The 25,357-nt window shown below is 49.8% G+C and overlaps 1 protein-coding gene across 2 annotated transcripts in view; it reads left to right on the top strand.

Moving 5' to 3' along the window:
* The window catches only part of MIOS (meiosis regulator for oocyte development), a 771,408-nt gene that overhangs the window by 711,909 nt on the left and 34,142 nt on the right, over positions 1–25,357 (top strand). The window contains exon 10 of one of the 2 annotated variants that reach the window (XM_069648527.1): positions 21,103–21,232. The exons of the other annotated variant lie outside the window; for it this stretch is intronic. Coding sequence (XP_069504628.1) covers positions 21,103–21,232 — 130 coding nt within the window. The remainder of the gene's footprint in view (positions 1–21,102; positions 21,233–25,357) is intronic. 2 annotated transcript variants of the gene reach the window in all.

Here is a 25,357-nt window from a genome sequence, read left to right as displayed (position 1 = left end):
CTCCCCAACCAGCCCCCCACCCCCTATTCCCCAACTATATTCACTACACACATTCCCTCCCCACCCTCCTCCCTACCTGTCCCCAACTGATGGCCAGCTCCATCCCTGGATCTCAGGCTCCCCCGCATTTGGCCCTATCTCGGTGTGCCGAAATCAGGAACCCAGCAGGGTGTTACCGATCTAACAATAACCTAACTAACCTATTCTTGGGGGTGTGGGAGCACGTTCCATGTGACTCCTGCAATCTTGCGCCATAGCATTGTGCTTGAGCATTCGTATCTTATGCCGCCCATGTTGCATTTCTCCCAACTGTCATTTCCCTGTCTTATATTCTAGTCCCAGTGTCTGAGTCTGCTGCGCCAGAGGTACAGCAGCCTCTGTTTTACCTATCTGCGCCGTCTTCCTTCTGGATACCGGTTTCTATTTGGCAGTTCTGCGTGTCCAGCCATTCTGACACATCCTCTGGGGTGTCAAAGAACAGTGCTATGTTTCTGTGGTACACCTTCAGTTTGGCAGGGTATATTAGCATGTACTTGTAGCCTGCTTCCTGCAGTCTTCTTTTCACTGCTCCTTAGTTCATGCAACGTCTTTGTACGAGCAGCGTGTAGTCTGGATGCGCCGCGATGTTTGCTGATGCTCTTTGTATCGTGCCTCCTTTCCGCAAGTGTTCTAATATTTTTTCCCTGTCTCGATAGTGCAGGATTTTGGCAATTATTGGTCTCGGGGGGTGGGGGGGGGGGCGGGGGCGGTGGAGCAGGGGGCGGTGGGGGGGTAGTCCCACGATGCGTACATTGTTTCCCCGGGCGCATCCTTCCGCCTCTTTCGCCCTGTTTTCTAAATTACCCACGCGTTGCTCTAGTATATGGATCTCCAATTTGTGAGATGCGCATGCTGCTGTGTTCGGGGCCATCTCCGTTTCCAGTTCGCCTGTACGTTCTGCTAGTGTTCTGACATCCTGCCTGAGGAGATGCATCTCTTCTTGTACTGCACCAACTTTAAGTTCCAGTGCCGCCTTCAGTTCGACCATGGCTGATTCCAGTTTATTTTTCCATGCTAGTTTCAGGTCCGCAATCGCTCTGATCTTTGTTCGCTGTCACGGTGTCCGGGGCGGGTGTCTTTTCCTTGCTCCTTGCCCCCTTTGCCGTCTACGGTGTTCTCGCATATTCTTCTAGCGTGGGTTGTTTTCCCTTCGTCTTGGCCTGTTTCTTTGCCATCTCAGTGTCCCCTTATGCTTCCCTCCGGGGGTGCGGTCTTCGACGTTTCAAGACTAGTCCGTCCCCGGTTGTGATGCTCAAGGGGAGCTGTGGTGGGAGTATTCATATGCTGTTAACGCTGTTTCACGAGTGGGTTATGTGCTCCCACGTCCTTGGCCGCTGCTTTTTCTCGTTATTTGATGTCCCGGGTCTAGGTGGGTCATGTCGTTATCTGCACACCCGAGGGCCTGTGGATCTGTTTTGATGTTTTTGCAATTTATGCTTTTATGTGGCCCGAAATGCACCTTCAATGTGCCTTGTTAACGCCATCCAAGGCGCTCCTGCAGCTGCCCCTCTTGTGTGTGCGCCCAGGCATTTGACCGGGTAGAGTGGTCCATGCTATTTGCAATATTGGCAAAAATGGGAATGGGCACGTCATATATGAACATGATACGAGCCAACTACAATTCCCCCTCAGCCAGGATAGCGGTGAATGGTGAACCGTCAGACAAGATCAACATAGGGAGAGGCACTAAAACAAGGCTGCCCACTGTCCCCTCTCTTATATGCAATCTTCCTCGAGCCGCTGTTAGCAAAGATCAGGCAGCACCCAACATTAAGGGTATTGAGATGGGGGGGTGGACACACAAAACAGCGGCATATGCAGATGACATGATGATGACCCTGACCAAACCAATAAAATCACTGCCTCTCCTTATACAAGAAATAGACTACGGAATCATCTCAGGCCTGAAGATAAATAGGCACAAATCATCGGTAATGGTATTGGCCGGAGACAAGCAAGAAATTCATAAGAAAACTGAAGAACTACATCTTCAAACAGAGGGAAAAGCTGTCAAATATCTTGGAGTCACTCTAACCAACACAATAAAAGACCTCTACGCAGTGAACTACACAAACCTAACAGAGCAGGTAAAAGAAGATCTGTAACTTGGTGAGGCAGAATTACGGTCATAAAAATGATAATACTGCCCAGGCTTTTATACTTCTTCCAAGCTATCCCAATTCGTATACCCGCTTCATTCTTTAAGACTGTCACCAAATTAATAACCAAATACATCTGGCGAAACAAAAATCCGAGACTCTCCAACCAAACTCTCACGGCAAAAAAGTCAGAAGGAGACATGGCACTCCCTCATTTTCGAAAGTATTATGAGGCAGCCCAGATGTGGGTCTTGAAGGAATGGATCCCGAACACTTCAGAAAAAAATCTGGGGAGCACAGGACAGAGCAGTGGCAAGAACAACCATGCGCCACCTTCTCTGGACCAAACCCGAGTTCAGACATCAGAATGTCCGAATCGGTGAAATCATGACCGCAGCCCTGGAATTATGGGACAAGGCAACCAAAAATGAAACGCTGACAAAAGATCCTGCCCCCTTTATACCCATACTCGAGAACCCAGAATTCGTAAGGGGCACCGAAAAGGGAGCCTTCCAGAAATGGCGGGACGCTGAATGCACGAAGGTGGGAGACATGTACGACGGTCGGCATATTAGAACCTACACAGATTGCCAGGACCTACTAAGACTCACCGAAAAGGACAGATATCAATATGAACAAATACATCACTGGCTTACCTCCCCGAGAATAATGCAAGCACTAACTAGGGACCTGATTCCATTCGAGACATATATCATGACTCAGACAGGAGAAAAAAAAATTGTCTCAACAATCTACAAATTCATAAACGCTCAGACAGAAGGAACAAAATGGCAATACATGAGGAAATGGGAAACAACGTTAAGGAAAGATATCACAAAGGCACAAAGATATCACAAAGGCACAATGGGCATATATGGCAAATAATCCCCAAATGGACACAAGCGATCCAAACAAGAGAAGCCTGGACAAAAATGATGATGCAATGGCACTATACCCCTGAAAGACTCCACAAAATGTACAACACAGTACAAGACAAATGCTGGAGGGGCTGCAATGAAGTGGGGAATTGGAGGCATATCTGGTGGGATTGCCCACATCTACAAAACTTCTGGTCAGAGGTAAAATCGCAGATGCAAGCAATGTTTAAGGGAGCTAAAGACCTAGGAGGTGAAGTATGGATGTGTGGCCTGTGGGACCCCAAGAAAAGGTCATTGACAAAAACACAAAAGAGGAACTTCATGGGGTGTCTCACTGCAGCTTGGACTGCAATAGCCCAGAAATGGAAACAAAAAGCAACCCCTTCCAACCAGGACTGGCTCCACAGAATATGGTCATTCGTAGCGATGGAGAAAATCACATATAACATACAAGGGGCCCGCCAGAAATTTGTATCCGACTGGGGCGAGACGATAGAATATCTTCAAAGTGACTATATGATGCAGTGGTGCCCACACAGAATCCGTATCCTGGACATGTTCGAATGATGATACAGGAATACGGAAAGAGGACGGCACAGGGTCAATCGAAGATAACGTACCCGGTGTGGAGGGGGGACGGGGAAAGGGGACGATGTTGAAGTCCCGTTGTTTATGTTTAAAGAAATGCAAATAAAAACATTTAAAAAAAACATCCTGCCTGGGTTTGGATGCATTGTTGGCTGCGGGAAAGGAATTCAAGAAAATGGGATACATTCTATCACCAACACTCCCCAGTGAGGCCCCTGTGGGGGAATCATCACATCGGGGAGAAACCCAGCGGGTTGACGCCTGTGCAGAGTCAGTGGCATTGAGAGTTTGCAACATTCAGGAGGGGGATGTATCTGCCATTAGAGCAGTGGGAGAACGGCAACAGGATGCGCAGATTAAGGTAATATCCCTGTTGCCACAGATTGTCTCCCAGATTTTTTCACAGCGTGGCCTCACAGACAATGCCCTCTAGATAGAGGGGGGGGGCATTATCACTGGTATATTGGAATACGCTGGGTTGCAGTAGTTTTGTGACAAAAAGACAGGGTGTTAATAGCTTTGGTCCCTATAACATAGTTCTTCTTCAGGAGACGTAGCTCCTTTGCCCTTTTGTGAGAGATGGCTTTTCTATTGTAGAGAACTTGGCCTCGCATTTTAACGGTGGTCGTTCCGCAGGAGGTCATGTCATTGCAACAAGAAACGCCCTCTTTGTAGATGGAGTAAAGATTGCAATTGATGAACTAGGTATTCTAACAGCAGTAGCCTACTTTCATAGTGGCGATGCTCAGGAAAAGATTAGATCTATAGTACTGATAAATTTGTACTGGAACCCTGCAAGCTCAAATCTCGGCGACTTTCTGTTATCCTAATCATCGTTGTTGTCCAACATACCACCGTTGGATGAGGGTGCTGGGCTTATTATTTCTGGGGATTTTAACTCCAATGATTTTAAGGGTAAGTCGATGTCTAACGGGAGGATCTGGGGCGAGTTCTTTCAGGGTTGGAATCTGAAGATGGCTAATGGTTTCATTCTTGGTGATATTCTACCAGCACCAACTAGGAGAGCCGGTGCGCAGAGGTCCATTATTGATTATGTTGTCCTTTCAGCTGAATTATTTGCTCAATGTAACCACTTTGATGTTAAATCGACGGCACTAAGTGATCACAAAATGTTAGTTCTCACTTTGAATTTCGATAGATGCTATCCGGCCAGGATGGTTTATCCAGCGTTGATGGTGAACCCGGGTGGATCTCGCATTTCGAAATTCAAAGGAAATGGGTAAAGTCCGGAATAGGAAATTGCACTGTGCCTTAGAGGAAGGTGAGGTAGGGGGCTTGGAAGATCTCCACAAATCTAAACTCTTCCAGGAGTTCCTATGCTCACGTCACAGCTAACAGGAGGAGCCCTCAAATTCATGACTTTGACGAGGCCACCAGCATGTGGAAAAGAGCAATGAGGAAGGAGATTCGATCTCTTGCGAAACTCCCACTCTCCCCCATGAGTTACATGCAACAGCGTAAAGCCAGCACAGACGCATTTATAGAGGGTGGTCTCAGGCACATAAAATCGTACGTCTTCAGAGGGACAGCGAGGCGATGCTTAGATGCCTGGGATGCCAATCCTCACATTTTTTGGAAGTGGGAAATCGTGAGGGGAAATCCCAGTCATCGATGTAGGCCAAAGCTATTCCTGAAGAAGTCTGGCGGTCTCATTGCCTTCAGCTATATAGGAAAGCGTAAAGTGACCAGTTTGAATGGGACAAACTGGTCCCGTGGGATATTAATCTTTCCGGGGAAATTGAGGACCTGATAAGGAAGACATCTTCCTCCAAAGCACCAGGGCCTAATGGGTTGACAAACTCCATTATGAGGGCTGACGCACCGTTGTGGTCTGGGATCTTGTGGGACTTGTTTAATAACATCTTAGAGCTCCGAGAGCTCCCAGATTCGTGGGGAACATCACTAGTTATTCCCATCTATAAAAAAGGGGATTGAACCTCACCGCTTAAATATCATCCAATAGTTTGGCTGGACACGGACAGCAACATCTTTGCAGGTGCAGTACTTGGGGATCTAGAGGCCTGGGCGGAAGGAAGGGGCATTCTGCACAGACAGCAATTTGGCTTTAGGAGGGGCCTTTCCACTTCATTGAATGGCTTGATCACAAACCTGGCTATTGGGAGATCATAGCTGAAGGGAGGTCCAACTCTTTACGGTTCATGGTTGGATCTTTCCCTTGCCTTCGACACAATAAATCGTGGATGTCTCTGGAGTAAACTCCAGACCTGGGTATCCCTTAGGGTTTGCTAACCATCCTGATTCATCTTCACGCCAACTCCAAAATCCAGGTGCACCAAGATGGTGAGGGACATCTTTCACTGCCTATTCCGCTGGGTAGGGGAGTAAGGCAGGGGTGCAGATTGGCCCAGTGTCTTTTCAACCAGTACCTGTCGGATGTTGGCCGGGCATTATCTCCAAGTGCTCTGGCTAGCCCTAAGATTGGGTCTAGGAACATATCCTGGCTGGCATACGCAGTGGTGGGTTTGCAGAGGCAGTTGGATGCCGTCAGTAAATATGCAGAGGAAAGCGAATTCACCATAAACCCTTCCAAATCAAACGTGGTTAAGTTTTATCAGCGAGGGAAACGTGTCCCAATATGCGACTGGCAAATGAATGGAATATCAGTCCCTGTGGTGCCAGAGGTTAAATATTTGGGATTTGTGCTCACCTCGAGTCCGTCCATGGTTACTTTTGTGGAGGGATTGGATTCGAGTGGCTGATCAGCTCTGCACCCAAATGAAGAGATTAAGTGCATGGTATTGTAGGTTTTCCATACTTCCACTGATAAGATTCTACAGCAGTAAAGGTATTCCAAAAATCCTTTATGGCTTGGAGATAGACCTGCGCTCCTGGTCCGTGGATTGTGTGAGGATAGAGAGGCACATTTGGAAAAGAGGTTTGAGTCTGCCATTATCACTTCCAATGGCTAGTCTGTGGTATTAGTTGGGTTTAACCTCCTTGGCAGCCCATTTGGATAGCAGACTCATCTTACACTACAAGCACATATTGGTACCAGAGAGAGAGTCATTGTATGAAGATCTAGCCCTTCATCTTCAGATCGGGGCACCCTCTGTGATGACCCAATTGTGGGATATTGTGAATAAGATCTTATTTAACATTAACAGTCCTTTGGAGAATGTGAAGGTCAATCCAGATGGCGTGAACTGTAGATACAAAGCGTTCCTCAGTTTTCCAGCATGGGGTCTGGCATGGATTCACATGCTAATGACTATTCCCCGTCGTCAGGCTGGGAATCCTCGGTAAAGAAAAAATCAGTATCAGTTTAGTTTCTGATCTGTCTTAGTAACCAATCACTGGTCTCTGGGTCATACTGCCCCCAGCCAATGATTGCCCTCTCCCTAAGCCCCTCCCCTGGAAGCCATCCTCAGATTTTTACTGCATGTTCAAATGTTGGGAGTCCTCGTGCTTTAGCTCTCGAGCTTTTACTGCGTTTTGCGATTTTTCAAAGAGTTTAATCTCATTTTTTTTCAGTCAATCGAGCCTCAAGCTCCACCATTTCTACTTCCGATCAACAGGGACCCGTTTCGGAATTTTCTACACCCCTCAAGGGCGAAGTTTCGTCGAGCTATGCTTCTTGGAGGATTCCAGAAGATCTGAGGCCTACCTCGTGGACATGGCCCAGGACAAGGGAAGCTCGACGCCCAGATCCAAGCTGTTCAGAAACTGCCCTGGCTGCGGATTACAGAATGTTTTCAAGGAGGACGAGCATTCGAGATGTCTCTACTGCCTTCATGAAGACAAAACGCACATGGAAAAGGACTGTGTGTTTTGCAAGAACATGTCGGAACGGACCATGAAGGATTGGCGTATCTGCCTCGCCAACTGGCTGGAAGGAAAGAGCCCAGCAGGTGAGAAGAAGAGGAGGTCCGAGCGGTCTTCTAAGTCCTTTGAGGGCGCTCTGGCGACGGGGGCCCAACAGAAGGCAAAGCACCGTGAGTCTGCGGGCACCGGGAGGGCTAAAGGGTAGGGCTCCCTGGCTGCCAGGCAGGGCGCGCTTTCACCGACGCCATCAACCACGAGCCAACGCTCTGGCTCGGGTAAGAGAAAATCCGAAACCTGGGTAAGATTCTGGAGAAGCCCAGGTCGATCTCGAAGACAGCTGAGGGGGAGCGAGGCGGTGACCCTCCCCCCCAAGGTGAAGGCCTCAAGCGGACGCAAGGTGGTGAAGGCCTTGATTCGCCCGGCAAAGGCCTCTATCGAGGGAGTCGCGGTGGCCCTGGCGAAGCCTGTGGAGGCTACGCCAGTGGAGGCGACCTCGGGGCCCAGAGTTTCCCTGCCACCACGGAGGGAATCCTCTTTTCAGCCCCTCGATAAGACCCCTGTGAAGACCCAGGTTGAAAAAGAGTGGGGAGGCCGGTGGCCATTACGGACACGGATACAGCCTCTGAGGAGGAGCTGGTTGAAGTCATGAAAGGCCTCAACAAGAGGTTCGACTAGGTCCGATCCCACAGGGGGAACCCCGAGGAGGCAGACGAAGAGAGCGATGGTGGCGTCAACGAGACTCCCGTGGAGGAGGCGCAACCATCGCACCGTCGCAGCCAATGCCCATGCCTCAGGACAAGTCGGTGGCCATTTTGATGTCAATCCAAACCTTATGCACAGAGATGAGGACAAGATTTCCCCTCACCCCAACGGACGACCCAGCAGAACCGGGCCTGTCGGTAAGCCCTCCAAACAAGCGAAGGAGAGTTCATCCCCCCCACCTTTCCAGCCCTCGCGGCCTTCTCAGCCTTCATCTCCTTCCCCTGATACTATGGATGACACGGGAACGGATACGGCCACGACGGGGACGGATGACGACGGTGGTGACGGGATGGGCCTTCCATCACCACCCCCTCGGAGCTCCCCGCCTGACGAAATTGGCTCCTTCCACGCCATGGTTGCCAGGGCATCCAAGCTTTTTCAGCTCTGCCCTGAGGAACAGAAGAAGGAAGGTTTCCTCTATCAGCAGCGCGAGGCCAAGAGGAAGACAGTCATTGCGGTACAATTGATTGACGATATCTGGGAGGAGGGACTTGCTCACCTGAAGAACCCGTCCACGACGCCTGCCAAGAGGGATCGGTATGCGAAGAAGTACTGGGTCTCCAATTCCGCCCCTTTATGCCTTAGGGCACAGCCGACCCCGGATTCGGTCGTCTCAGCGGCAGCCAAGAAGAAGGCGGCGGGGGCATCATCCTCAACTTCGACCTCCCCACCTGACGGCGAGGGAAAGAAGCTGGACGCCATGGGACAACGAGTCATCTTGTCTGCAGCGACGACAATTAAGGCGCCCAACGCCCTAGCGATTGTGGCCCACTACGACAGGGAGCTGTGGTACAAGATCGCTCCCCTGCTGGACTTCCTACCGGATGACAAGATGTTGGAGGCCCTGGAGATCCTACAGGAAGGTGAAGTGGGGTCGGACCACGCCATAACGGTGGCCACGGATATCGCTGACACCGGATTCCGCCAGTTGGGCAACAGTGTTTGCCTTCGGCGGGGATGGCTCAAGGCACCTGATTTCTGCCAGGACGTGCAAACCAGAGTTTTGGACATGCCCTTCGACAGGAACAACCTGTTTGGAAAAACAGTGGATGAGTCACTTCAGGCCATCAAGACCGACATGGAGACAGCTCGGACCTTGGAGGTGTTGCAGCAACGACGGCCGCCCTTTCAGAACGCCGAGGCAGGCAGGGTGCCTCCAAGAGATCCGGCGGCGGCTCCTCCAGGTACCGCCAGGTGGCCCGCTCCTCGTCACTGGAGGCCTACAGAGGACGAGGCAAGTTGGGAGGTTTTTGTCGTCATCGCCAAGGAGGCCAAGGAGGCAAGGCCGCCTCCAAGCAGGACTAAACCGGCCATAGCGTCGGGCCCCCACCGGAGCACCCCGGTGGGAGGCCGGCTGGCGAAGTTGGTCAGCGTGTGGGAGTCCATCTCCACCGACTGTTGGGTGCTGGATGCCCTGGCCCACGGGCACACTCTCGAATTTCAAAGAAAGTGCCCCCACATTCCTCCCGTGGCCAGGAAGGAAAATCACATCCATCAACTGCTGTTAGAAGTAAGGGCGATGCTCAAGAAGGGTGCCATCGAGCTCATCCCGAAGAGGCTCCGGGGCTCCGGAGTATACTCAAGGTACTTCCTCGTCAGAAAGAAGACAGGCGGTTGGCGCCCCATTCTGGACCTGCGGCGGCTAAACAAATGCATCAAGGCACAAAAGTTCAGGATGGTCACCCTCCAGCACGTGCTGGGACAGCTGGAGGAGGGCGACTTCCTATCGTCGGTGAACTTGGAGGATGCTTACTTCCACATCCCCATTCTAAAAGGACACCGAATGTTTCTCAGATTCGTAGTCCAAGGGCGGTACTACCAATTCAAGGCCCTGCCATTCGGGCTGAAGTCGGCACCCAGGGTATTTACCAAGTGCCTCGCACCAGTGGCGGCGCGGCTGCGCCTGCAGAAGATCCACATCTACCCCTACCTGGACGATTGGCTCATCCGTGCAAGGACAAGAGAACTCGCCGTCGAACACCCAGCTAAGACCGTCCAACTTCTCACGGATCTGGGCTTCTCCATCAACTACTCGAAATCCCACCTGGTCCCGTCGCAGGTCGCACTGTTTCTGGGAGCCAAGCTCGATACAGTGGCGCGATTGGCCTCGCCGTCGGAGGAGAGGACGAAGGCCATCTTGGGCAAGGTGCATCGCCTGCTGGCCATGGGCGTGGCCAGGGTGAGATCCATCAAGTCCCTGCTCAGAATAATGTCCTCATGCATCTACCTGGTGCACCTGTGCAGGCTACGGATGCGTCCTCTACAAGAGTTCCTCGACGCCCGTTGGATACATGAGACGGGCAGCTTCGAAGACAGGATCCTGCTCAACGAGGTTTTCCGCCAAGCGATTCGATGGTGGGGCGTCCGCGCGCATCTTGCAGCAGGCAAGGACTTTCAGACGATGGTACATCAGGAGACGGTGATGACGGACGCCTCCCTGGAGGGATGGGGAGTGCACACCGGAGATCTGAACCCGAGAGGCCTTTGGCTCCCAGAGGAGAGGTCACTCCACATCAACATCCTTGAACTGTGAGCGGTGTTCTGAGCCCTCAGGTCATTTCTCCCATCCCTCAAGGGCAAGGTGGTGAGGATCTTCACCGACAACACCACCACGATGTTCTACATCCGGAAGCAGGGAGGCACCAGATCCCCAGCTCTGTCCAAGGAGGCTCAGGATCTGTGGCACTGGGCCGTCACCCAGGGGATGTTTCCGGTGCCCTTCCATCTAGCCTGAACAAAGAACGTCATCGCCGACTCACTCAGCAGGGAGCTGCGCTCGTGCCACGAGTGGGAGCTGCGTCAGGATCAAGTGGATCGACTTTTCCAACAATGGGGCAAACCCCAGATCGACCTGTTTGCAACGGCGACGAACTCCAAGTGCCAGAGGTTCGTCAGCAGGTTTCCCCAGCCGAGGAGCATGGGCGATGCTTTCTCGTTCCCCTAGGACGGCCTGTTCCTGTATGCGTTCCCCACGTTGCCGTTGCTGCTCCGACTCATCAACCAACTCAAAAGGTCCCGGTTCAGGATGACCATCGTCGCACCTGGCGTGGCCGAGACAGATCTGGTTCCCGGACCTTCTGGACTTGTCAGCGTCGCCCCCAGTCAGACTGTCGACGGACGCAGATCTTCTCTCCAGAGAAGGAGGCGCCATCCTCCATCACGACCCGCAGTCGCTGAATTTGCAGGCCTGGCTCCTGCAGCACTAGATTTTGGAGGATACGATATCCCAGTGGACTGCAAGGAGGTGCTTGCAAAGGCCAGGGCGTCCTCAACTCTAAAGTGCTACGAAAATGGAAGAGGTTCTCTGTCTGGTGATGTGCACAGATGATTAACACTTTGCGAATTAAGGCCCCTCAAGTGCTGCCGTACCTGCTATCGCTGGCCATGGCGGGACTAGCCCATGCTTCCATCAAGATCCATCTTGCAGCGATTTCCCGTTAGACCAGAACTTCGGGACGGTCATTCCTGTGGTCTCATCGCCTGGTGAAGAAATTTATGAAGGGACTCTTCCGATCGTTCCTGCCGGTGAAGGCTCCAGCCCCGGTGTGGAAGCTCAACGTGGTGCTGACCAGGCTCATGGGACCGCCATTCGAGCCTCTGCATTCGGCACCGTTGAAATTTCTGTCGTGGAAAACAGCGTTCCTTGTGGCCATCACCTCCGCACGACGAGTGGGAGAGATCCAGGTCCTATCCTGCAAGCCTCCATACTTGACTTTCCACGAGACGAGGGTGGTGCTGAGGACACACCCCTCTTTCATGCCCAAGGTGCCGTCGGACTTCCACCTCAACAAGCCCTTGGTGTTGCCAGTTTTCTTCCCGTCGCCTTCGTCGCCGGCCGAGAGGACTTTGCACTTGCTGGATGTAGCTAGAGCGCTGAAGTTCTACGTGGACCGCATGAAGAGTTTTCGGAAGACATCACATCTTTTTGTGAACTTTGGACCTGTGAATCAAGGGAAGCCCCTCTCGAAGGCTTCAATTTCCAGATGGCTCTCTGGCTGCATCATGCTACCACGGCGTTCTTGTCTGGTGTACCCCTGCTGGACATCTGCAGGGCTGCTACGTGGAGGTCGACGCACACCTTCACGAGATTCTACTGCGTCGACCGGGATTCCAGGGAGGAGTCCAGAGTCTGCCAAGCAGTGCTGCGCAACCTGTTCGCCTGAAGGTGGGCCTGGTGAGGAGGTAAGAGTTAGTTAATGTTGAGTTTATGTAATGCTTAATGTTGAGCCTTGTCACCTCCCGTGGTTGTGCATGTGTGTACTGCTATGTATTCTTATATTCATGAGCATGTGAATCCATGCCAGACCCCATGCTTGAGAAGGAACAAGTTACTTACCTGTAACTGTTGTTCTCCAGCATGGGTCTGGCTTGGATTTGCATGCGAACCCTCCCTCCTAACCCTCTCCGGCTCTTCGCTTGGTCCTACTGCCACTTTACATGCTACCAAATCTGAGGATGGCTGCCAGGGGAGGGGCTTAGGGAGAGGGCAGTCATTGACTGGCGGCAGTATGACCCAGAGACCAGTGATTGGTTACTACTAAGAGAGACGGAACAGAAACGAAACTGATACTGATTTTTTTATTTACCGAGGATTCCCAGCCTGACGACGGGGAATATTCATGAGCATGTGAATCCATGCCAGACCCATGCTAGAGAACAACAGTTACAGGTAAGTAACATGTTCCTTATCGCTGTTTCTCATTCGTTGAGGGATAAGCCTAGATGCACTCTCCCGGCTTATCCTCTGAGGTATATTCTTATTGAATGTAGCGTGCTCCAAACCCTTCGCATAAAGCACTTCTATCGCTTTGTGCTGCACGAGGAGTGGCTTACATCCCTCCCTTCTTGGGGGAGAATGGCATAGGTGCACAAATTAAGTGTGGTATTGGAGGTACTTAGATTTTTTTTTTTTTTTAAACATTTATTTTATTAAGAGAGCAGGTCAGCAGCAAGAACAACAGTAGATAAATATCAAAGCATAGTTTGGAGGTATTCGCAGTATTCGTACATACATGTCATACAACAGAACATTACACATCATGGTAAGGGAGCAGGTGTTGCATCATCTGGTGCCAGATCCCATAGGTACGCACGTAACAGTGTCCAAATATCTTTGGGACGACAAGGTGTCGGAACCGATAGGACAAAAACTTCCTCTTTGTCGTTCACCGTGCACAAGTCTTTTAAAAAGTTAGCTCTGGATGGAGCAGTGACGGATTTCCACGATCTAAGAATACATCGCTTTGCAACAACACATGAAATGTTAAATAGACGCTTAGTGGTTTCCCTCACTTTACCAATGTCACCAAGAAGGTACCTTAGTGGGGACAGGGTCGCCGGGATCGACGTTATGTCCTCAAGTAATTCCGCCACCTCTTGCCAGAATTCCACAATCAAAGGGCATGACCAGTACATGTGATATGGCCCAGCGTTTGGTGCATTACACTTAGGGCAGGCTCCTGTGCAATTCTCAACAAATTTAGCTAACCTGGCGGGGGCATAATGTAACTGATTCAGGATTTTGAATTGAATCAGCCGGAGGCCAGCATTCATAGACACGGATCTGGTGAGTTGACAGAAGCGTGACCACCGGATTTCATCAATTTGGGTACCCGTATCTCGTTCCCAGGTCTCCCTTATCGCATTACGGGACGGGGAATGGGCCTGCACCAAAGAGTATACAAGCGACACCCCCTTGTTGGGACCATTTGTAGCCACTATTGCCCTAATGCATTCATGCACCTGGGGTTCCATCGGAAAAGTTGGCCATCTAGCAGCAAAAGCAGTTTTCATACGATGGTATTGGAACCGTTTAAGTTGGCCTCCTCCCACCGCCCCAACAAAATCTGAGTTCGCAGAATACGCCATCTGGATTGTTGAAGGGCTTTGTCAAATGTAGGGGATATACTCGAGAAGTTCCACAGGGGGACCTCCGGGTCATAGGGGGTCTCCAGGCCAATTCTTTTATATATCTTAGCCCAGGCTTGTGTAGTTGTGTATACCGGGTCAAATGGGCAGATGTCTCCGTAAACAGGGTTAAGGAGGACCGATCTGATATCATTGGGGCGGACAGAATATTTTTCTATGAAAACATGGGGATTTGTATCCTCGGGGTCGAACCAGTGTTTAGCGAATTGAGCCTGTGCAGACAGGTAGTAGAGTTCAAAGTCAGGTGCAGCGATACCTCCCTGTGAGAATGGTTCCACCATTTTATGCCATCCCAGCCTGGCCGTCTTCCCATTCCAGATAAAAGTAGAGGCGAGCGACCTGAGTTTTGCAAAAAAAGCCTTCCCGGGCCATATCGGGATGTTATTAAAATAATATAGAAGTTTGGGTAGAACAACCATTTTGAGTATCGCCACCCTACCATAAAGGAACAGTGGGAGACTGGTCCATGTCTGGAATTTGGTCGCCAAACTTGATAGCAGTTCCCCATGGTTATGTGCGAACAGCAATTGTTTATTCCTAGCGATCACAACTCCCAAGTAGCGAACCTGAATCAGAGCGGGCCTGAGTCCCACTATTGCAGAGAGATCACCCGTGCAATCAGTTAAGGGAAATATCTCGGACTTAGGAACTTTGATTCTATACCCTGAATACTTTGAGAATTCGTGTATGTCTGACATGATGTGTTGTACATTCTCCTCTGGATCACGGACATATAACAGTGTCATCTGCGTATGGTGAAATGATCTGAGGGGGGGCGGTCATCCTGAGTCCTCTATGTGAATAGTGCTGTCGTATATACTCCGCCATTGGCTCAATGGTAAGTGCAAATAGTATAGGTGAGAAGGGACAACCCTGCCTGGTGCCCCTATGGAGCCAAAATGTAGGGGATAGCGTGGTATTAGTGAGGACTTTAGCAGTAGGGTGGGTGTATAGTAGCTTTACGCATTTAATAAAGTATCGACCAAGGCCAAACCGTTCAAGCACCAGGAAGAGGTATGTCCAGGACACGGAATCGAAAGCCTTTTCGACATCAAGGGCTACCACTGCCACCTTCGCCTCGGGATCAATCTGTGCCATTACATTAAACAGCCGTCGCAGGTTGAGTGCAGTGGATCTGGATGGTATAAAGCCTGCCTGGTCCGGGTGGACCAGGATTGACATATAGGGGAGGAGTCTGGTAGCTAACACTTTGGCGAAGATTTTCGCGTCAGTGTTAATCAATGAGAGGGGTCTGTAGGATCCCATCTCATGTGCTGGTCTACGGGGTTTCAGGAGGACTGTAATAATAGCTTCACGCATCGATTCTGGAAGGTCCCCCCGGTCCATCGATTCCTCCCACATTTTTACCAGTAAAGGGGCTAATTCACTCCTGAATTCTTTGTATAGTTCCACGCTCAGGCCATCCAAGCCGGAGGCGCGGCCTCCTGACAAAGATTTAATGGCCTCTTCAATTTCTGCAATTGTGATAGGCCGGTCTAGTATGTTACGGGTTTCAGCAGTTAATGTAGGAAGGTCTAGGCTGTCCAAGTACCGGAACGTCTCCTCTGAACACTTTGTGTCATGATTAGAATAGAGGGAGGAATAGAACTCCGCAAAGGTGGAATTAATGTCCCGCTCCCTGTTAACCATTTCCCCGGTAGGTGTCAGAATGCCAGGAATCGGACTACGGTGCCTATCAGCCTTAAGCATAGTAGCTAAGAACTTCCCGGCCTTGTTACTCTCCCCGTATCTGCGGGCTTTGGCAGGGGCTGCCATATATAGAACTTCTCTGTTGGCCAACTCACTGAACTCCTTTAAAGCGGCATGCATTTGCGCTAACGTTTCCTTTTCTTGTGTGACCCCATATTCAATTTGTAACAGATCTATTTTTGCTTCAACTGTACTCAGTTCTCTCCGTACAGCCTGCCTGCCGGTGGACTTACCAAGGATAGTGCCCCGGACCCAGACCTTGAAAGCCTCCCATAAAGTACCATAGGTAGTTACCGATCCCTCATTTATTCTAATGAATTCGGTAATCTCATCATGCAGGGCTTCGCAAATGTTAGAGTCCCTAAGAATGGCGGGGGGAATTCTCCATCTTCTAACCGGGGGAGGGGCATCTCCCAACTTAATGCTAAGTGTTACAGGTGAGTGGTCCGAAAGGGTGCGAGGGTGTATATCGCAACCAGTGACAGTGCCCGCCAGGTGTGAGCTAACAAACCAGTAGTCTATACGCGAATGGGAGTCGTGGACGGTCGAATAGAAGGTGAATTTCTTTTCAGTGGGGTGTAATGTACGCCAAACATCTATCAAGCCCATCTGTTCCATCAGCTGTTTCAAAACCAATGCAGCCCTAGTATGGGCCCTAGGGGTGGTGGAAGATCGATCAAGGGATTGGTCCAGAATAGTATTGAAGTCACCGCCCCAAATTATTAACGCCTCCCCTGACCCAGTCAGCATATCTAATATAGTACAGTAGAATTGTGGGTCGTCTACATTTGGGCTGTATGTGTTTACCAGGATTATCGGGCACCCTGCCAGCTCCCCCTAAACTAGCACATATCTGCCTTGCTGATCTATTTTACTAGAATGGTATTTAAAACTCAATTTGGGGTGTAGGAGAGTCATCACTCCCCTTGACTGTGTTGAATATTCCGTATAATAACTTTGGGGGCCCCTTCGTGGCAGAAATTTAGTATTAACGCTTCCGAGTGTGTGTGTCTCCTGTATGAAAAGAATGCAAGGATCATGACGTGCTATGTATGCTGCAACCTTCCTTGCTTTAACCGGGTTATTAAGCCCACGTATGTTCCAGGAAAGTAAGTTGACACTTAAGCTCCCATTAACCTGCGTCATACCAGCTTTCAAAAGGAATCGACTGCCCGTAGACTTGCCCCTGTTGCAAGCGATACGGGCGTACTGCTGTGTAACCGCTCTCTGATTTAAACATTATAACTCCTTTCAACAAGAACTCCCTAAACTGTCCCGGTCTGACACCAGGGATAACCCTTTCTCGTCTCCCCGTCCCACCCCCACCTACATCATCCACCCCAACAAGATGATGTAACCCTCGAACCATAAACCTGAGAACACTCCTGGGGGGGAAGCCGTACTCACATGGCCGAAATCCCAGGGGGACCTCACGGCCCAGCTGCAAACAAGTGTTATTAGTCAGGGCTGCGGTGCCACGCCAGGCCACAAATTGTATCTAAAGTACCTTAACCGGCAGGCTCCTCAAGTATTTCAACGGGCCGTGGTGGCGAATTCCGATTCTGGTCACGAGTCGGCAGGGGGATAGAAGACCCAACATTTAGCATGGCATCTGTAGGATTTTTAAAAAAAAGCGCCCGTCCACCATGCTGAATTATCATCTTAGCCGGATAGACTAGTGAATAGGGAACTTGGCGTAGTCTCAGTTGCCTCTTGACTGGCTCGTATGACCGTCTCAGCGATTGCACATTTGTTGAAAAGTGTGGATAAATGTGTATCCTACTGCTCTCGTAGAAAAGTGTGCCTTTCTTCCTGGATTTCCGCAGGATGGCGTCTCTATCTCTATAATTGAGGAGACGGGCAATTATAGTGTGCGGCGGCGCCCCGGGTCGGGGAGGGGGTGCTGAGGAACGGTGGGCACGCTCCACAAGGAAGTGGTCAGAAAAGGCGTCGGGGCCCAGAAGGTCTTTCAATAAGGATTCCACCTGGCGCTCCATTGATCCCGTGCCAAAGGTCTCGGCCACCCCCACCAGGTGAATATTATTCCTTCTGCAGCGGGATTCCAAATCTTCACATTTATTAAGGGTCTTCTGGAGGTCTCCCTTCAGTTGGGCGATGTCTCGGCTGAGCTGTATAATGGAATCTTAATTGGTACTTATCCTATTCTCGGCTTCGGTGACACGGGAGCTCTCCTTATCCACCCTCGCCTTCAAGGAGCTGATCGTCGCCCCAATGTCGTCTAGCTTGCTGTTCACTGCTAGGAAGCCATTGTGGACCATCACCATTAGTCGGTCCTCTCTTTCATCGGGCGAGGGTTCCACCTGGCCGTCTGTCTGCCCCAGTGGTGGAGCGGCAGATAAGCCTGGCTGGGAACTGGTAAAGGAGTCCATCTGGCCCGTTTTTCTGGAGCGCGCTCCTTTCTGCTCGTGGCGGCCCATATGATGAATCGAGTGGCCTGTGTTCTCCCACGTATCGCCACGCCTCCCAATGAATTGCTCGTAATATTATGGAAAGAGCTGCAGTGTTCATGTACCCTGCCTGTGGCCACTCCCAAAGATCAAGGCAAGGTAGCAGTGTGTCGTCGGGCAAAGAAGGGTAGCTCGGGGAGGTGACCAGGTGTAAGTTCGCAGTGGGGGAGCCACAAACGTAGGGGTTACCAGACCTATCGACACTCTCCGAGACCGCTCCGCACAGTCACCTAGCAAGAATCATGTCATCACCTCAATCCCATAGCCAATGCCAGCGGTGACAGCCACGTGGTGCAGGCCCCAAAAAACAAGGCCCCCAGCGAGGGGGGGTCTCCAATACCAGGAACAGGGAACACTCCCCGTATATCCGTCTTCACATGGAGCACCACTAAATGTTCAGCCAGGTGCACCTCTCAGGGGGGGGTAGCCCCTCAGATCAGGGTCATGTTCAGGGCTCCGACGCTGCAATGGGGTAACAGATCCACGCGTCCGGCAAAACTGGCCCCTTCCGATTGTATCCGGCAGGCCTGGGCTATGTCGCATGCCCGGTACGCCACGTAGGCGTGATGGTGTCCTCATAGCCTGTAATGGCGGCGAGAGCCCTCGCTCTTTGTTCCCCTTACACCGGCTGGGGTGGTATGTCAGATTTCACATGCGGGGGAGGTTCGTTCCCCTCCCAGGCCGCTACGGGATTGCTCACCGCTCCACTAGGCCCCCCTATTCGGATGTACCACGGAGTTCCGTGGTGCACTACACCGCCGGCCGTCGCCGGCACGTCCGCTGCGCAGGGGGATCTCAGCCCGCGGCACCGCAGAGCACCAACCAGCGCCACCATCCACTGGGCTCCCTCTCTCTGTCAGCGGAGGGACGCGCTGGTCCGACTCCGCCTCTCCAGTAAGGCGCGAACAGTCGCAGTAGAGTTTTGACGCCCCTCCCCCAGCAGCACCTTAGGGGAAATCCACAGAACTCGTGGGCGGCCCGCGCCACCACCAAGGCCCGCTGGATCTACGGGACGATGTAGCTCCCGAACAGTCAGCAGCAGAGGCGCCGGATTTTCACAGCGCACGCCACAAGTCCTGGAGGGCTCGCGGTGCAACGCTTTCGTTTTGGAGGCAGCCCCGACACAGGATATTCAGCAACAGGATTGATGTGGACCGGAGCTCTGGGACTAGGCGGCCATTTCCCAATGTGCGCAACAGCGCCCCCCGAGGTACTTAGATTTTTAAATGCTCTAGGTTTTATCAACTTGTAAAGCAAGTTTTATATTTTTTGTGATGAATTAAGTCATGATTAATTTAGGGATGAACAAGTTTGTCTTCCAGTATTTTCTTTTTCTTTTCATCATTACTATCCTACTGTTTATCCAGTAAGTGTTTTTTTTGTTTATGGGAAGGTTGGGTTGTAATTAGGAAAAGGGATAGTAATGTATAATGAGATGTTGTATTAGGAGTTTGTTTTCTTTTTCTTTTCTTTTTTCGCTTTCTTCTTTTCTTTTTTCTTTCCTGGGTTGTTGTTTGTTTTATGTATTTGTGAAAAGTCTTTGACTATAACACAATAAAAAAAGAAGGGGCTGAAATCCGAAGAAAGAGGTGGGTCGTCCACATGTCATGTAGCCAGTAATGGCTGGAGAGTCCTAACAGTTAACTGTGCAAAATTTGTTGCCGATTGATGGAAAGCTGTGGAATTATAGAAGGAAAAAACTAACAGATTTCTGCTTTCTATATAGAGATAGTTTGGGTTTGCTGCAGGTCCACAGCTTAAAGAGGCATAAAGTGGAGAACAGAACCTTAAATATTAAATCTGTAGCATATAGATCAAAACTGTCATATGAACGCTCATTACTCATCAGACATCTGGATAGACCACTCAAGGTCCCTGCAGGGATCTTAAGGTTGTCAACCATGAAAGAATTAAAGAGACCCGGGGGGGTCTTGTCACTGGCAGGACTGTACATATCTGCCCCACAACTCATCCACCACCCTGAGCCCAAAATATACCTTTTACCTATTTTCTTCCCATACCTCTCCTCCAGCTTCTCAGTCCACCTCCCCTCAAACAAATTCAATTACATTGGAAGAGCTGGAATAGAATGTGTTCAAAGTGATAGGTTTGAGGGCAAAACTGGCCCCCAAGGAGGGGGTGTCTCAGGACGTCATCATTCAGAAGAAAAAAAGAAAGCAGATTTGGCATTGTCCTCGAACTGCATCAGTTGAACGCTAACTTCCAAGCTAGATTAAGGATGATTACATCTTCTAATAGTTTACTTGTATAATTTCCATTCAAAACTATTCAGGACAATTGCAATAGCAAATACATTCAGTTCAAACCATCTTTTAAAGTGATTCTTATTTGTTCTGCTCTCAGCCAATCGCCAAAGTGAACGGCAAGGAGTGTGTTCGTTATGTGGAGCGGCTCAGATCTGGCAAACCAGCACATCAATTAATGGATAATATTCCAAATGTCACTGGCAATGTATGTACCCGAGGGTCTAAATGGACGAGATTGAGCTTCTAAAGTGCTAGAATGCCTGCTCCGATTCTGTCCATATCATGAACAAGCCATGCACATATAGAACTACTACAGTGAATATTGTTTTTTGCCTTCTCACTTTAATGGTTTACACTTATTTTCCAATTTGAGTTGTTTTTGTTTTAATTTATTTATTTGTCAGGCAACTGAAAAATAACCTTTACAATAAAATGTAAGAAATCATAAGCGCGTGCAAGTCTTATTTTAGATATCCCTCAGTGGTAATATGATAACCGTGTATGACAGTGTTTTTTAAGGATAAATCTGTTTTCCTGAATAGATTTTCTTTTTCCCTAGGAACTTCAAAATCTGATGAGAAAGTTGATCTCAGCAAAGACAAGAAACTAGCCCAGTTTAACAATTGGTTTACTTGGTGTCACAACTGCAGGCACGGTGGGCATGCAGGACATATGCTCAGCTGGTTTAGGTAAAATGTGTCAAAATTCTTGCACCTGTAACACACCTAAATGATTTTGAGAACAGAGTTACTAAAGGAGTAGCGAAAACAGTTTTTGGTGCAGGGGGGGCGGCTAATAGGGCACCAGCGGGAGGGTGGAGGGCACACTGGGCACCAGAGGAGATCCATGGGGGCAGCTGCCCTCTGGCTCCGCCACTGCCCTAAAGAATAACTTGGTAAACTTGTAGTAAACACATGGGGGGCATGCATGTTTATTATCATTCTCTTTAACTGTTCAGGCCTCCTAGATCCTTTGGTACTGCACGTACGGACATGTGGGGAGATAGCAGGCTCCCTCTCCCCTTAATTGTTGAACATTGTGTGCAATGCATCTGAGCAAGCGAGTGAAAGAGACAGTGGTAGAGCATGAGAGCGTACATAAGAGCTTTGTGCAGAAGTCATTATAAGGAGTGTATGGGGGTGGAAACAGCGGACGGGGAGGGTGTTGCACCGTAGTATTTGCAGAAAGAACAAGGTATCCCCTGCTCTGTGCATGTCTCAAATGTCTTAATGTTGTTTTGATGTGCTACATTCATCCTTCTGCTAAGCTCACTTTGTTAATACAGCTATTAATTATGCTTCATATGCGATATTGTACTAACACACAAGTCTGCACATAACAGACAGACCTGCATGCAAGGGAAACAATGTTCTTATGTAACTAGAAGACAGTGGGGAGGCTTGCTGCTCCAAAGTCTGAAGCCAGAACTGGAGCCCGATGGTGGTTCTGTAGTGGGTATCATGCTGGAGCTGACCTTAAGTTAAGGCCAGGAGCCATAGTTAGACAGGGGGCCACAATAAGGTATTTCCAGGGTCCGCTCTAGTCTCCCACCTCACACAGGGCTCTGGTTCTGTAGCCACCTAACTCAAGTCTCTCCTAATCCTCCAGGTTGTACCTTGGGCACCTTCTTCTATTCTTTCTCCCTCGTTCTCTGTTTGTGTGCTTCTCCTGTACCTCCTGAGCACTTTGGTTTAGGCTTGACCCACCACCAGTCCCAAGCTTCCTCTTGCGTCTCTTGTTTACTCCTCCTCCTGCTCTTCTATTCTCCCCTGTTCTTTCCTCCTCCTGCAGGGATTTCCTGCTTCACCTCTCCTTGCTGGACACCCATCTCTGTAATAGTCTCCTCTCAGTTAGGCACCTCATCCTTTGGCAGTTCTATATTAAGGGTTTATTTCTTTACCCTTGAAACACTTATGTATAGGCGCGTTATGAATGCCAAATCATATGATAGCATACCCCCTCCTCAGTTCTTGTTATGGCAAAGCTCTGGTCCTTCTTGAGGGATTTACCAAAATAGATCCAAATGTGAGGGTGGGTGCATGATCTTGTTGCTTCAGTCCCTAAGCAAAGTCTCTGGGATTTGTAGCTTCTTTGGCAATAGTCTTGTGCAGCTACAGCACCATCGGGACGCCTCATCCTCCCGGGTTTGAAGTCTGAACTGTGGTTTTATGGTTTATCCTTAGTGGGTGTCACGCTGGAGCTGGCCTTAAACTAAGACCAGGCGCTAAAGGTAGGCAGGAGGCCATGCTAAGGTCTTTACAGGGATCTCTCCAGGCCTCTCACCACCTCCCCATACATGCCAACCCTCCCGATTTAGGCAGGAGAGTCACGATTTTTCAGTGAAAAATATTGCGATTTTTCACGCTCTCCCGCCTAAAATATCCTTAGCCCCAATGCATTCCTATGGAAAATTCATGTCTCCCGATTTCCTTGGGGAAATCTCCCTCCCAGGTATGTCGCAATGTTGGCATGTATGCCTCCCTCTCTTGTGGTCCTTGGTGTACAGCCTTAAAACCCAAACATACTCAACTTCGCGACATCCTGTCACAGGCTAGTACCTTCTCTCATGCCTTCACTCACATTGTCTCTGTTGGTCATGATTCCAGCTCCTACTCGGTTACATATGATTTTACCAAATGAAAAAAATAAACTTTTTTAACTAAACATTTTTACCGAAAAAAATTGCACTTTTCTTCTTTTAATTTGGGGCCCTCTCAAGCCCCCGTTTCCCTTTGTTTATGATCCCACCCCAATCCCCTCCCAACCCATTTTAACCCCTTACCCCACCCCCATAAATATATTTTTTAAAATTCTGTATTTTATTCAGTAAAAATGTTGTTTGTGATTTTAAATAGGATAAAATCACTGCATACCGTCCTACTCCACCAGCTCCCTCAAAGAGCCCCAGATATCCCAAAAGAAGACTTGCCTTCCCTTTCCAAACCCCCCAGATGGGCTTACATAATGCATGTTAGGGTGACTAAACACCACTCCAAGATGGCCGCTTCTATGCACACTGCCAAAACCCTGGTGGCCATGACACCAGGAGAGGCTATACAAGCCCTGCCCATCATTTCGCACATGCTTGGCGTTCATTGCTATTTCGAACGCTTAACTGCTGACATCCGCTTTGTGTCCAGTTTACCTACGCAAACATCTGCATCCCGGGTCCATATCAATCCCTGCTGCCCCCAACCTCCCTGTGAAGAACCACTGCACCAGAACAAACCTACAAGGAACAAGAAAACACAAGAAAAAGACTATTAGTTGAAGAAAGAAAGGCGATCCAGACACGCATGCACAGCGCACTGTAGTAAGCGCAAGCTAGCCAGACATCTTGAACAAAGGACCGCATTAACGCAAGAAGAACCATTGCACCAAACCAATCCTACAAGCACCAAGTTAAGACAGTGGCTTGGGACACACTCATGGCGAGCATTGCAGCAAGCGTGAGCCAGCTAGAAATATTGAACAAAGGACAGTATTGAAGCAAGAAAGACTGCATTTGGATTGGAATGCAGCAAGAAAGACTGCAATTGAATCGGCAGACATCAAGACATCTCACTCCTCTCAAGAAGTTTGCAAAGAGAAGACCAGGGACGGCCAGTTGCAGCTGGTCTGGCACCAAGTGAAGTAACGGGGCAGAAGCATGCCACACCTTTATTTGTACAGCAAGCTTACCTCTGGGGGTGGGGAACCCCGCACTAAAGGAGCTGGGGTCTTGCCCGCCTTGTCTAATCATGACGTTCTCTGTTTAGGGCCCTATGCTGTTCTGCAAAACCCAACCCAGAAGGTGTTGTCCTCATCATCAACCCCACCCCTTTCATTCTGGCCCTGTTGGTGCACTGCTTAAAGTGCAAGTCAGGAGCAGGGTATAAGGGTTGTGGGGCAGTTCTCGGGCATCCAGGGGGTCCCTGCAAGACTCACAGATGACCGCTGCACTGTCATTTTAATGTTAAGGGTTAACTTCTTTACCCCTCCTCTGTGGTTCCTCTTACCAACACCACCATAGTTTTTCTCACTACCTCCTCCGTGTCTCAGCACCACCTTAACTTCTCTCACCCCCCCTCCTTTGCTTATCTCACCACCTCCTTAGCGTCTGTCATCACCACCTTCAGATATCACAGTAAACAGAGCTAACTTTCCAATCTCTCTTCCAACTTCCAGGGTCCTCCTCTTACCAGCCTCCTGGTTCTCTCGCCTCAAGCACTTGGGTCACTCTCTCTCTTTCTCTTTCTCGCTCTCTCCTTCTTTCTCACTCTTTCTCTCTTTCTCTATTTCTCGCTCTTTCTCTTTTGCTCTTTTGTTCTTTCACTCTCTTTTGCTCTTTCACTCTCTCTTTTGCTCTTTCACTCTCTCTTTTGCTCTTTCACTCTCTCTCTTTTGCTCTTTCACTCTCTCTTTTGCTCTTTCGCTCTCTTTTGCTCTTTCGCTCTCTCTTTTGCTCTTTCGCTCTCTCTTTTGCTCTTTCACTCTCTTCCTCTCTCTCCCTCTCTCTCTCTCTCTCTCTCTCTCAGTGGGTTTCTGTCTGTCTCCTGCTTTTTCTGCAATTGCAAATGAGTTTCTTCTTTGAACTCCTATGGCCTTCTGCCGAAAGGCCTGCTTTTATAGGGCCTTGACCCCACCTTCTAATCCCCTCTCTGGTCTAAGGAAACTCAGGTCTGTCTCTCTATACAGCTGCTATCGGGGTTGGGTGGTGGCCTTCGGATGCTTTACAGGTTGGATGTGAGAGTAGAGGTTCCCACCCACTGGCCCCGTGCTCGGGAAGGACTCCCTTTGCATAACTAGCCTTTAGGTGTAGTGGTGTCTTAGTT

This window comes from Ambystoma mexicanum, chromosome 2q, assembly GCF_040938575.1.
Source record: "Ambystoma mexicanum isolate Mex_15411 chromosome 2q, UKY_AmexF1_1, whole genome shotgun sequence".
Lineage (NCBI taxonomy): Eukaryota > Metazoa > Chordata > Amphibia > Caudata > Ambystomatidae > Ambystoma > Ambystoma mexicanum.
Note: the sequence above shows the minus strand (reverse complement) of the source record. Positions and strands in the feature narration are given on the sequence as shown.